The sequence below is a fragment of the Rhyacophila brunnea genome, unplaced genomic scaffold, assembly GCF_057557595.1.
Source record: "Rhyacophila brunnea isolate RB1 unplaced genomic scaffold, BYU_Rbru_1.0 scaffold_17, whole genome shotgun sequence".
Lineage (NCBI taxonomy): Eukaryota > Metazoa > Arthropoda > Insecta > Trichoptera > Rhyacophilidae > Rhyacophila > Rhyacophila brunnea.
Genome location: NW_028232827.1, coordinates 31,593,911 through 31,608,678, shown reverse-complemented (window position 1 = coordinate 31,608,678; position 14,768 = coordinate 31,593,911). Strand labels below are relative to the sequence as shown.

General features: G+C 32.8%; 2 protein-coding genes across 3 annotated transcripts in view; one reads left to right on the top strand and one right to left on the bottom strand.

The window, feature by feature from the left end:
- Ubr3 (Ubr3 ubiquitin ligase) overlaps positions 1–14,768 on the bottom strand; it is a 186,993-nt gene that overhangs the window by 37,194 nt on the left and 135,031 nt on the right. The gene's annotated exons all lie outside the window — the stretch shown is intronic.
- Positions 1–14,768, top strand: part of orion (chemokine-like protein orion) — a 51,820-nt gene that overhangs the window by 721 nt on the left and 36,331 nt on the right. For both annotated transcript variants that reach the window (XM_085944483.1, XM_085944482.1), the window contains exon 2: positions 4,757–5,044. In XM_085944483.1, the coding sequence (XP_085800609.1) occupies positions 4,757–5,044 (288 nt within the window). The remainder of the gene's footprint in view (positions 1–4,756; positions 5,045–14,768) is intronic.

Sequence of the window (14,768 nt, the reverse complement as noted above, 5' to 3'; positions counted from 1 at the left end):
GTTAAGTAATTCTACCTAACCCAAGTATTGTGTTCTATTCTTATTAATAATATGGAGTCTTTCTTTCAAGAATAATTGACGGTTTGTTGATAAATTCAAACATTATTAAAGGGTCTAGGACGATTTGGCACCGGACAACTGGACGCCACGGAATTCTAAAATAAATAGACGTTAGGTACTTATAGGTACTTTAAAAAAAATATTCAATATTATTATTTAAACTTCAATGATTATATTAAGATTTAATAGTTGGTAAGAATGTAAATATTCAGACGTAAACAATGATTTAATCGTGCATATGTTTAAGTTCCAACGAAAAAAGAGTTTTTTATTATACATAAAGCGTTAGACATGGTAATTCTCAATCCGCGATAAAGAATATATTATGTTAAGAGTAAAATGAATTCAAACTACTAAGTAGTAGATAGAAACTGATTAAAATACCTCGTCTACACGTGTCTACGACAGTGCGGCGTCCAATTGTCCGGAGGCCAGTCGTCCCATTCCCTTATTAAAGACATATCTATGTGTATGTGTTCTGCTAATGATGGGCCACGAATAACGTGAAAACATGGATAATCCTAATATTTTAAATTAACTATCTTTTCTTGAGTGAACAATACACGCGATTTAAGAATGAAATATTCTTTATCGGACATATTACATAGTTTGGAACAACGTCAGAAACATACACATTGTTATAAACAAATCTTAATTTTTTTCTGTACGTTTTGCGGTTATCCCAATAATAAGGTATTTTTTAAAATGTTTCAAAAATCTATCAACATTTTTACACGTATCATTTTAAGAAAATCAGTGATTTGGATTTGTTTTTACAATCTTTCAAGTATTCTCGGATATCTGTAGGTACAAAACTAATCCGCACACAATATCCCGACCGACCACACCAAAATGAACACTGCAATAAGGCAAATGGTCTAGTACTCTAGTTAAATAGTGTATGATAATGTATTATTAACCTCTTTTGGGATATCAGCTGTTTGAAAGTTTCTCCGTTACAAAATAAACAATTAATGTATTTTGAAACAATATAACTATATTTAAACCGTATACGAGTGTGAAATCGATGTAATGCATCAATTTTAAAAGAAACCCATTAATATTTGCTTTGAATAAGTTATATACCATCTATGAAAATGACTCGTCGATTTAGCTGGATTTATTTGACTCCATCCCACGCTACAAGATAAAACAGCCGAAGTCCGTTTTTAAACGATCAACAGGAAATTATAATATCATGTCTTGATAACTGCATAAAAACTAAATAGCTATCGGAATATAAATACCAGTAACCACAATGAAATACATACTATTATATACATTTTAATTTAACGAATACAATGAACTACATATTTCCATATTAGTACTACACAATCACATACTGGCAAATGGATTACGTATGGCTACAAGTTAAAAAGTTGCGTTGACTGTATGCACGAGCTCACTTGGTGTAATAATTTGTATATAAGACATCGCAAAATGTAAAGCTTGTAAAGGATGCATTTTTATACCTAACTGAATTCCCTTTGGAACTACAACACTTCTGCTGCGAATGGCGCAATATTATAATTAAATAGAACAATACTCCGTATACCTAGATCCCAGGAAGGCAATGGTACCCAACCTTTTTTGCGGTTGGCAGCTTCTTTTTATCTTAATTTTCATGGCGACCGACTTCTAATAAGAATCTTATAAGCATTTTTGATGTTGCTCTATTTATTTCTTCAGAGTTAAAAATACTCATTTAAAAATGTAAAATGTCGTTAGATATCTGCAAAAACAAAATAATTTTAATATTTTCGTATTTTTTATATACATGGGGAAACACGGAAGAATAAAAAAAACTTCTTGCAGTTTTTCAGTAATTCAAATATATTTTATCAATACGTATAATAATTAGTGACAATCTTTAAATATTGTTCGATATTTGGATTTAATAAAATGCATAGAAGAAATGAAGATGTACATTTATACGTACTTTCAAAACATGATAAAATTCGTTAAATTATAACGTTAAAAATAAAAAAGATAGTCGTTCTTTAAATTTTTCTGGATTCAATTCTTTCCATACATATGTCAGAAGATTTCAATTATGTCAACGTATGTAACGTCGTTTTGCAATAATTCAATCAACTGTAATTCGAAATTCCTCACATCCATCAGAAAAATCACTTTGGACGTTATTTTCATTCATATTTAAAGACGATACTCAATAAGAAACTGCAAATTTTATGAAGCTCATTAAAATCAGTAAATCTCTTGTGAAATTCATCCAGTATTTATTCTAATATAATAATTATAAGAATCTTCGTTTTTATCAATCTCATCTATCGAATTGTAAAAAATGAGTAAAGTCCTTTTTTGTAGTTTTGATATCCATTTCATTTGATCCACGAATTGACTGACGATATCATATCGGTGATGGTTTTTGATTTCCCTTCCAATTCAGAATTTATCACATTCATTTTTGTTAGATCGGTGATTTGTATGAAGATAAGTCACATAATTATCTTGTCTCTCAATATTTTTTTTATTCGTGGTTGTAAATTTGAAATGATAATCATTATTATTTTCAAAATTGACAATCGTAATTATTGAGATCGACCAAATTTTGCTACGCGATCGACCGATTGGGAATCATTGCTGAGAAAGGCATGCGACATTATCGAGAAAATGTATTACCGGTAAAACGGTAAAAATATAAAGTAAATACCGGACTACCGGTAATTATTAACAAATTAAAAGATAATAATTATTACACTAAGTATTAAAAAACAAAATTTAACAAAGCCATTTCAGTAATAATAAGAATTTTCGACTCATACAGATACACGGTTGGTGTCGGAACATGTTTTGGTACTAACTGAAAAGTTTTGTCTTTCATAGTAGTTACTCATAGAATAAACAATCATTTCTAGTGCAAATTATACACGCTAATATATTATATCTTATTCATAGGGAATACAGTTGTTAATGGCTAATAATAATTATTAACTTATGATAAAATCCTATGCGCGCGTGAAGTAGTAGGTACCTAACATGTACTTTTGTTAAAATCAGCTCTAGGAGATAACGATTTCTTTTCCACACTCTCCGATCCTGTCGTTGGAATTATGTATGAATAAATTCGTTACATAATAGTGTATAATGGAGTAATAACATTACAGTTTATAAAATACTTTGATACTCAATGAATAGAAAATACTCAATGAATCGAAATACCGATAATTAAATTCAATATTACCACTAAATCGGTTTACTGTAAACCGATAATGCATGCTCTAGCCCTGATATAGGTTAGGGTGGGTCAATAGTCAATATGTACCCACCCACATAGTAGTTAGTTGCTCTTGACAATGAAACAAAACGTATTTGTGTGTTCACATGACATGAAAATGTTGAATGAACCGGAAATACGGGACTGCTACAGTTGGCAATTTGATACGAACAGCGTAAATTGAATCACTTCATGATTATATTATTTTATTACAAAATATTAGATGTTTGTTCAGTGACTTCCCGTGGGGGTGGGTAAGACATTCGTTTCTTATAAAGGGCGACATACGACAGAACAAACTTTTAAGCAGTGGTCGTTTTCCACGTTTTTAACGGACGAATCAATCGGTCGCTTCGTTAGAAAATACAGACATCCTAGTAATTACCCCTTTGGCTGCTACGATGTTTCTCAAAATCCGAGCGAGGATTGCTACCAATAATAGTCGATAAATGGAAGAATTGTATTATTTTTAGACACCTTACCACTCTAATTGATTCTGCGAAATCGGAATATTATGAAAACACATTTCGTAATTAATTTATCGTTTTGAATAGATAATGAGGCAATTAGATATCCGGCGCTGCATCTACTGTTCAAAGTAATTGACATATCGCTTTCTCGCTCTATCATACGGGCGATCGCAAGAGCGAGCGAAACGCACGATCCGCGCAGAGAGTTTTGATTTTTACCAGTTATTGGAAACAATCGGTTATCCCGCACGAGGGATAATACAAAGTAGTGGAATTAGGAAACTACCCGGCCGAAAAGAAAAATTTTTCGTGGTGGCCTCGTTAAAAGATTGCGTACAATATGCGTGATTTGTGAAAAAGGTCTTCATGGTGTTTGTTTATTGGAACATTTAAAATATGTATTGCAAATGATTTTATTTCATTATTTTTTTATAAGTAAATGAAACTTTTTATATAGCACAAATCCACTTTACTTTAAACACTGAGTTGAGTAAAAGTCTTTCCCATGTTTTAACTGCATAAAATAAAATAAAACATTGTCCTTTCACCAAGAATTTGAATGTTAACAAATTTTTATATGGTAAACTGAAATTTGTATTTGGAATTGTTTTTATTGTAAAAAGAGTGATGCCATGAAAAAAAATACAATAGTTCTAAACCTACCCAGTCACAATCAGTCACAAAACATATATGAATCGGGTTATATTACACAACAATAAAACTAAATAGATAAAACAATGTTTCGTACCACTGGTGCAGTAGTATGTTCCCAAATTAACTTAACATTTCAGGCATCAAAAGCAAAACGATGATCGTTGTTAGCATTTCTGGCCATTATCAAAAACAACGATATATCGTTGCGTAGCATTCTAAGGGTTTTAAGAAATCATAAGTGGGCGCTCCAAACAAGAGTGTGTCGTGTATAATTAAATGATATACATGCTACCGAAACCTTCACAGAGTAATTAAATATTCCATGTTATTCTAGCTCCTGATGCAAACTCCTCGGACGTTGAAGCTAGAGTTACTCCTCAACGGTCTGTCGGGCGTCCTGGCCCGAATCAAGTGGGGCGAAAACACCATGCGGACGTACGCCGATGACCACAACAAGGCGGAGAAACATACGATGGAGAACTTTGCCAGTTGGGCCGTTTCCCACGAGGAGGGCAGCATGAGGAACCTGCTCGAACAGGTTCATGAATTCGTCTTGCCGCACAGCTCCGAGCTGGGTATCCTCAACTTGGGCCTCATGGAACTGCTCGTCACGGCGATGAAGGTAATAAAGTAATAGTGTTCTAAGGTTATGTTTACACATATCCGTATCGCTACGTACCACTTCAGTGTTCGGATTAACGTATTACAATTACTGTTCGATCCGTTTTTTTTAACATAATGTTACGTTGACCAGCTTTCGTTTATTTAAGAGGACAGCCCTTTATTTGACAGTTAGTGTCATTTCTATTTATTTTATTCTGTAAAACTCAGTCCAATCCTTTATTTTGAAAACAGTACTTTAATTTTCCTGATCCTGAAAAAACATCCGGGACCTTTAGCGATGGTGCCCACAGACGCGTCGGGCGCGCGAAGTCGGCGAATGCAGTGTTTATTCATAACCATAATCACACGTCTCTTCCCGCGCATTACCCTTCACCTATGTTATAAGCGGCCCAAGCAGCACAAAATAAATATTATTACAGCGCCTCTCATAACAAAGCAATAAAAATATTATATTATTTCGGGGCTTGTAATTAAAATTTACGATGACATTATTCAACCAGCGATAAACTGAACACGCAATAAAATAAAACAATGACTTCTCTGTAATTAAATAATTGCTTTCCGCCCGTCGATCGACGATGCCTCGCGCAGCATGTTTTTGCTCGCTGTGTTCAATGAATGGACTCGGACTCATTGTATTTTCTTTCATTCGTATCGCCGAGAAGCGGTGATTCGCGAAAAAACGATGATTCATGCGGCGCGCGCGTATAATGCGTCGCCATATCCAGTGGGCGCTGGCGTATTTGATTACGTTGTATTTTCAATGATTTATGCGCCACTTGTAGAAATTTTGCGCGAGTGCGGCGCCCGACGCGTTCTGTGGGCACCATCGCTTAGAGATTGGCAACTTTGTATGGAAGAAGAAAAAAAGGAAATTTACTATACTGGAGTACCTACCTTATAGCTAGAGTTGGGTATTTCCCGAGATAATCTCAATCTCGAGATTCAAGATTTCCCGAAATGATGAAATTTTGAATTCTCGAGATTCGGGATTTCCTGAAAAGAATTCTCGAGATTTCGGGAAATTAAAAAAAAAAGTAACAAATCCTAATCAGTGTGAAAACAGACTAAATATGTTTTTTTTAATTTATGTAAGACCATCAAATTTAATAGAAGTAGGAAAACAAAGATAATTCAAAAAATTACTTATTAAAATAGAATTTCAAAAAACACACACTGTCAATCGCGTACGTTTTTGAGACACAAAATTCCCTGATGTTGAAAAATTGCGCTCATTTTGAGTTGAAGGTGGCTTAATTGTGTAAAATGCCCCCATCAGTCTTTGAACGTTTTATGTTTTCTGTGCACTTTTTTCATATTGAAAAATCGTTTTTTTTCCAATTAATATTTGATAATAAAGAAATCCCGAATCTCGAGAAAAGATTCTCGGGATCCGGGAATTCCCGAAATGTTAAACATCTCAATTCTCGAGATTCGGGATTGAAAATTTCTCGAGAATTCCCGAAACCCAACTCTTCTTATAGCAGAGTAGTATTGATGCTCCGGTTCGCTTATGTATGCATGTTATAAGTACAAAATGTGGTCACCTGACATATTTTTATAGCTCATTGGTAATGCCAGATATAGTTTGGTGCCACTTAATATTCTGTCTGTGTAAACAAACTAAATTAACATATTCGATCCAAAGCGGAGCATTTGTGGCACTATGGACCGGATGTCGAATTGACAGACCCTTTTAAAAGAAATAGTTGCTATCCTGGATCATTGGATTGGACAAAAAACATGCATTTATGACCACTAATAATTATGACAACTTGACGATCCTACACGAAAATAATATCATCAAAGCACCCTTATATTATAACATACAATAATTATTATTAATTTCAATGAACCGGTGGTCAATATGAAACAAACAGAGGGTGCATGGGAAATACGTAATGGCATTTATTATTTTCAATTGAAATGAAGTAGTCAAAGCAAGGGTTCTGAACCTATGGGTTGCGATCCAATATTGGTTTGATATAAAATACGACATTATTTTTCCATGAACAAATGAATATTAATTACACATTACCTATAAAAAACGGTTTACGAACATTTTGAACATATAGATACAAATGTTCATGTTCTTTTTAATTTCGCCGCGGATGGGAGACTTATGCAAAAATACTGCCAAGTAAGCAAGCGTGGCCTCGTGGAATGTTGTTTTTGTGGGATTAGTTTGTAGGTTACCAGCGAAACACGTGTAGATACTTGATATTTGGGTCGATTACATAAGATGTTAATTCATTAATTTAGGCATGGTATGCCTTGCAAGTGTACGTACTGACGGTGCCGAAACCGTCAATGGACTGGCTGCAGCGCTGACGCGACATTTTTATTGAATCGCGCACATGTGTACGATGTCGACATTGCAAACAAATGATTGTGCACGGACGTTTGTGATAGAACAGACTGATTTGTATCACGTATCAGCATAAGTAATAATAGGTAATAATATACAGTGAAATATTCATTACTATCGGGTAAACTACATATTATATACATGGAGTGACAGAGCCACATATACGCTTTAAACAGCTAATCGAAACTTAATTTTTTAACGGTGATCATTTTTTTCGTGCCTTTTTAGTTTGAAAAATGACTTGTTGTCTCATTAAAATATAATATTTTAAACATTAATACATAACACTAGAGCAAGTGACAATGATAATTTTGGTCAAAATTTTTAAAGCGATTTGAACGTCTGCAAAACCCCGCAGACCCTAACTAATTTCAGGCACCCTGGGCTGTAACCCATTTAATCATGTGGTAAATCCATCCACGACGGAGACCGAATCAAAATGTTTACAACAGTATTACGACCTACTCAAAATGTATTATCGTATTTTGGCACAATCTATAAATAAGATAAACTATTTACATTTCGAATAATTCGTAGCTGAAAAATAATTTATTTTCGATCGATATAAAATTATCAATTGGCAAGTTAATCAAAATTGACGGATTGACAACACAACGCAAATAAGATTACTATTTTAATCTATTCATATTAAAAGACAAAAAAATAATAGCATAAATTATTAGGTTATTTCTCGATTTGCTATAACGTGACTATTTTATTTGGTATACCTACATATTTCAATATCTAAACGTTGAATATGTAATTATTTTGCACAATTACAATATATTATTATCTTATTAGGTCGTTTATAAATTAAAGTATAGCAAACACAGTAGGACGAAGGAAATCGGTGCATTCGATAATTATAAGTGATAATAGCTAACAATTATTATTAACTGATAAATTATATTATATCATGCAGTCAATGAATAAAATTATAATGTAGCATGTACTTATATTGTCCTTTTATCAAACACTGTGATAACTGAATAATGCTAAAGTAGTGTTGTTAGATAGGTGAATATTTGTACCGGAGAGTAATTGATTATCAAAATAACAGAAAACATCTGAAATTCGATCATATAATATAAAATAATTAGGAATAGTTTCAAAAAATGTTAATTTGAAAAGTAGATCATTAAAAACGTTTTAAAATGTAAATATAACATAAGTTAACGAAGAACTTTAAATTTGGGAGTTAACATAATTTGAAACTAACTATTATTAATTTAAATAAAAAGTGTACTTTGACCCACGGAGGCGGATGAAACCGGTCAGTGGAATTGGTACAATAAAATTGCGTTTAATTTAAATTAATAATACAATGCATTTCCACCACGAATTGACAGTTAACACAGTAAAAGAAAAAGAAACTATTAGAATGATATAGACATAGAAGAATGTACTGAGGACACTTAGGCCAGGTGAAAAATTACATCATTTCTTGACGTCTTAATTTTTTGTTTTAAACTTGGAGTCGCAGTTAACATTGTTTGAAAATGGCAGTGTCAGTTTTCCAATATTTTTTAATCGAAACGAGATTTATTCAATTGAATCAGTGGTCTGCAACCTACATACAATGAAGTGCCACATATATTTTTTTAAGTATTGTAACACTCCGCTTGCCAGTAAAATAAAAGTAGTAAAACTATACCATGACACAATACCTAATACAATAAATTACTATAAAAAATATTGTTATGGAAGCATTGTTTTTTTAATTAATCGTCGTTCTTTAGAGTTTGGGCCGCGATTTTTTCTTTGTTACGGGTGGTATAATTTCTGAAAAATTGTTTTCTAAAATGTCATTAGTATAAACAACATTTAAGACTACTTTTTCAGAAATTACACCTATAAGAAAGAAATAATTACGAAACTTTTATTAACTTGCAACATTTTACGAAAATAGAAACAGACGTTTTTGTTTCCGGAGCCGCCATTTGCATGGAAGGGTTAATAGCACACTGCACATGCACAAATCAATGGCAGATAATGACCATATCGATATTGTATGACTGTCGTATTTATAAACAGGACGTTCAGAGCATGCATGCAATCTCCCAACAGTGTTTGTCATTGGATGATACGCTTATCTACTTATCGCAATATGACAAACCACTGAATTGTAGTTATTTTAATACAAAATGTGTAATAAGTTATTAATATTGTGTTTATAAGAACAATTTGAGATACTGAGACGACAACATACATTTTTATAAGCAGGTAATAAAGTTCAGGAAATTACTTATGAAGTAATAATATAATGTACTAGTGGATTTATTTTTATTTTTACGAGAAATGGATATAAGCAACTTGCTCAACCGATCAGGCCAATACTCTGGTTCAAATACACGTTAAAAAACATGTGACTTTGCCAGACCCGGGATTCGTACCCGGGACATTATAAACTGACGCGGTAACCGCTCGACTATCGAGAGCGTATATATATATACCCACTTGATGAGAGAAATTATATCGCGTGATAGCCATTTATGTATAGGTCCATGAACTTGACCCTTGCGAGAGGGAGGAGTGTCAGGACAGGATGCGCCGAACGAGGGCATATTAAAAATTAATGATAGCTAGATGTATTATTATTTTAAATTGGGTGAAGAAGACGATTCAAAAATAATATCAGAATCAAAATCGGATTTGGATAATTATTTAGAAATCGATATAAATAGCTTTCATTTTTTTAATTCGATCTATAGATCTGATGTGGATCGCCTTATATTTTCCAATCCACTCGAAACTGAAAACTCTTTATAAAACACAATCTAAATGTTTGTCAGTAAAAAAAATAGTTTGTTATTAATTGGTAAGTTTCTTGACGATAATTCGATATTCAAATATAAGGCTGTTGTTAAAGTGTGAGTAGACTTTTAATTGTATTTTGGGCCTTCATTTAATAAAAAAATTCACGTTTGGAGTAATTTAATCCTGTTCCCTGACCCCTGATGCAGCATTTTATTAAAGCTAATCGCTGGTGTGAGGAAAGGTCGACAGACCAGACGCAGTTGCAGAAACAAAGAAACCAACCGTTTAAATAACTGACGAATGCAGCGTCATTTTACATACATACAATCGACTAGTGCTTCCCAACCGTTTTCACGTCATGGCACCCTATTTAAAAATAAACAATTTTCACGGCATACTGAGCGAGGTACGTATGCACCCATTGGTTTTGTCACGCTATTAAATTAAATAATTATGGGAATTTCACCTGAAAAAAAAACCGGATAAAATATTTGAACTACAACTATTAGACTCTAGTACTCATTGGTATCATAAATTATGTCATTTTTGTGATGACAATTTCATATCGTTTTTAGCGTGGGAAAATATATAGGTATATAAAAAATTTATATCTGTAAGTTGGCACCTGAAAAAAAGCGGGAATAAACTTGTTTATAATCGCCCTTGTTGCACGATATAACCTGGTCGCACTAGGATACGGTCATAAATCATAGCAATGTTGCAACTGCCTTCCGTGCGCATAAGCGAGGACATGCCGGGACAACGACGTCACGCGGCTAGCCGAAATATTACACCTGCGCCCCATGCCGATTGAAATTTATTACGTGCGATAACAGCTGTTTTTTTTAATTTATTTTTTTAATCGCAATGTAAATGCAAATCCAAAATGTCGCGTTCGAGCTGTGTGCTTAGGTACATCAAGTTAAGTGTGTTTTGTAAATACCAACAAAATGGGATCGGCATATTCGACGTGTTGCAGTCGAAACGAGTTTTCTGTTGACAACTTTTTGAGATTATTTAAAAGTAGGTATATGAAAAAGGTTTATAGAATAATACAAAAACAGTAAATTTTCACAATAAAAGATTATGAACCCAGAGAAATAGTGCTAAATTTCCGATAAACAATAAATGCAACATAAAAAATATATCCTACTATAAACTACGAGAAAACTAGAAACTACTAGAAAAAGAAGTAAATGATATAAAAAGGGGAAGTAGTATTATGATGAAATCTCAATCCCTTGTGGCCAAACGGCTCTCGTGGTGCAGTGCGTAAGGCGCTGGCCTTCCACCCGAGAGTTCTGGGTTCGACCCGGTGAGGACACAATATTTATGTGATTTTCTCAAAGCCTGGGTGTTTGTGATTGTTCAAAATGTTTGTACGAAAAATTAATAATTAATAATTCTCTCATCGCTTGTGGCCCACCGTTTAAAAAGCTCTACAATAAACAGTACTACCAGAGAGCTTGGAAAACATTTGGATAATATAACAGAAGATAACGCTACTTGAAATTAAAAAAAAAATATGAATGATTCAGTGGTAATCTAAGTTGGTTGAATCCATATTATTTATTTAGAAATCGTGCGAATTTGCATATTGCAAATAATGACAGATCTTGTATGTCAAATATCCAGTGGCGGCGACTTAAAACATTTCATAATTATATTTTTCTTCGTTTCTTATACTCTCAATTTTCGTTGCCTGATATATAAATCAATAACTCCAATATCGATATAATTAATTTTCTTTCTCGAATACCACAAACAATATTCACAGAAATCAAGGGCATTATCACAGGCTGACTAGTGTGTTCTTTCCATTATTGATTATCACCATGCATTTGCTGCTTTTCTTATTCTGTTTTTATTCTGAATTATTCTGAAGCACATTATGGATATAATATATTATTTGCACGTTTTTCATGTAGCTTGCACTTGTAACCAAGTTTATCTATCTTAAATAATATAATTTTACATTTTCCAATAACTAAATAAAATTTGCACGAGTCTTCTGCGTAGTTCCAATTAAAATATATATAATTTTGAAATAGATGACAGATAAACACAACAAATGAAAATATCATTGCTGCCGATCTCATAACGCAATGACAAATAGTGTATTAATTAAATTAAACCTGCATATTATATTATTATATTGTGGTGGTTTCCTTTAAAAAAAAAATGGGGAGCATTTTGATTTATCGGAAGATTTTAGAAGACATTCCGACCATTTGGATGATTTCGTTAATTATTAATAATTGAGGACATAATAGTATTACATATTATAAACGCAGGACGTTTATATTGACCCGCACAATGAGGGACTGACAGGGATCTAGCCTGGGGGCCCGGGGTTAGAGGGTGTCCGGTGTGGCGCGTCGACCAGCTAAGTGAGATATACATATATCACAAATTTGCTCTAATAGTAAAAAAAAAGTCGCCTGCATTTTACTTTGATGATTATATTTTTCTTAAATATGTGGTTGTGCTACACAGTTTAATGTGATTGATATACTTCAACATGTTCCTAAATAATTATATATATACGAATAGTAGCATTAAGTTCGGAGTATAATTTTTTTTAACATCCTTGGATATACCAAACTGTATTAGAAACAGTGCATTTTTCCAAATACTCGAAATTTAATATCATTTCGACAATCTTGAGTTTTATCTGTTTACGTGAAAAAATATATAAGTTATTAATTTGAATTTTAATTTGAAAAGAGTGACGTACGCGAAAAAGGTTGGAAACCGCTGAATTAGTCAACACATCGGTGGTTTAGTTAGTTTCATATATCCATTCAGTCAAATAGCATAATGATAAATTTTTGCATTCGCAGTAGGTATGTGTTATTATTTTTGCCTCTGGTATTCTAATTGCTGTTGGACACTGGACAGTCGTTTTAAATTGCAATTTCACACGAAATGCACTTTGATAGCTGTATTAAAAGACGTTAAATCGCCACAGACGTGACAAAATACAAAACATACGACGTGTTGCTCGACTTGGAAATTCTCACAGTGATTGCTAGATTACATTTTTAAAAACATGTACTTATTCGTCGACTTACAACTTATCAACATGTCATATTTCGCACTCACCGTCCGAAAAAAATGACTAAATAAATAAAATTATTATTGCTTGATTTTTGCATAATATTCGTCGCACTAAAAGCAAAAGGACATTTTGACAGTTGTTTTCAGCTGTTATGAATGTAGTTTTATTCGTATTTTTTTTTCTGTACACTATAGGCAAAATGTCATTTGTGGAGCTAAATCCTTGAAATCACAATTTACGAAAGAAAATAAAGGTCACCTGTGTATTTTGTAAACTGATCTTCAATTTATTAATGTATAACAAAAACGTAACATAGCTATATACTTATACGATTTTGCCAGTAAAAATAATATTAGAAAATAGTAAGTAGGTACCTACTACATATTTGTAATTATTTTTTAAATGTGTAGCCTTTGTACAAAAAAAAGATTTTGTTGCAGAAAAAGGGCCTTGGTGACGAGAATCTTCACAAGATATGAAAAAAACCAATCTTTGAGTAATAAGTCACATGTGCTCTGAAGGTCATGTCAAAATATTAAGAAATAACCTCCACACGATTTTGTTCACTCAAAAAGAACTTTAACTGCGGTTTTCCCAAAACTCTATTTTTGCACAAGTGCCCTTTGATTTGGGCGACGAAATGTTGTAGTCAAAAAGTTTTTTTCAATTAACAAATTTAAATAAATTATCTATCTACACAAAAGTGTATAAATATTATATATCGGTTGTAAATCGAAGAATACATGATGTACAATAATAAATAATGTGTACATAATATACAGTAAAACCTCAATTATCCGAGTTCGGATTATCCGAGCATGAAATGAACGAGGATATGAATACAACGTTATAATAGTTATTAGGAAAGTTCATACCGATTTAAAAAAAATCGTTAAATGATTATTTAACCCTTTATAGGGCAAAGGCCGAATTTGGTTAATATATTAACCACTCACATTATGGTCTGTAATTTCAAATCTGGTCATAGTAATGACACCCATAGTATTTTAAAAGTTTGTCAAGAATGCTCTTTGGTTAATACAAAGACCAACCGGCGTGAAGTTGGCATTAGTGGCTGGAAATCAATGGGTATGTCTAAATGTCAAAATATTAATCATTGCCCATTTAGTTTTTAAGTTGAGTTTACTGTTGTTAAAAATATTTTAAAATAATAATTAATATTTTGCGGCGTAGTTTTTGTTGTTGCAAGTGCGTTATTTTCTACAATTTTCTTTTGAGATAACAAGAATTGAGATGAAATTCTACTAATTTGGTTACTGCCAGTGTAGTCTACAATAATTGCAAATTGCACCATTATCGAATCAGTCTTTTTTTAGAGTTATACCCCGAACAAATGGACACACTCCAATTTTATTATTAGTACCTACCTAAGTATCGAGATAGTAAGTAAGCCACGACCAAAGATGTTGATGAAAACCTTCTGTACGACCCAGTTATAAAGGGATTTCTTGTTTGTGAAATTGTATAATACGTATGCATGTGTGGGTACATCTAAAAATCTTGTAATCTCGGTGG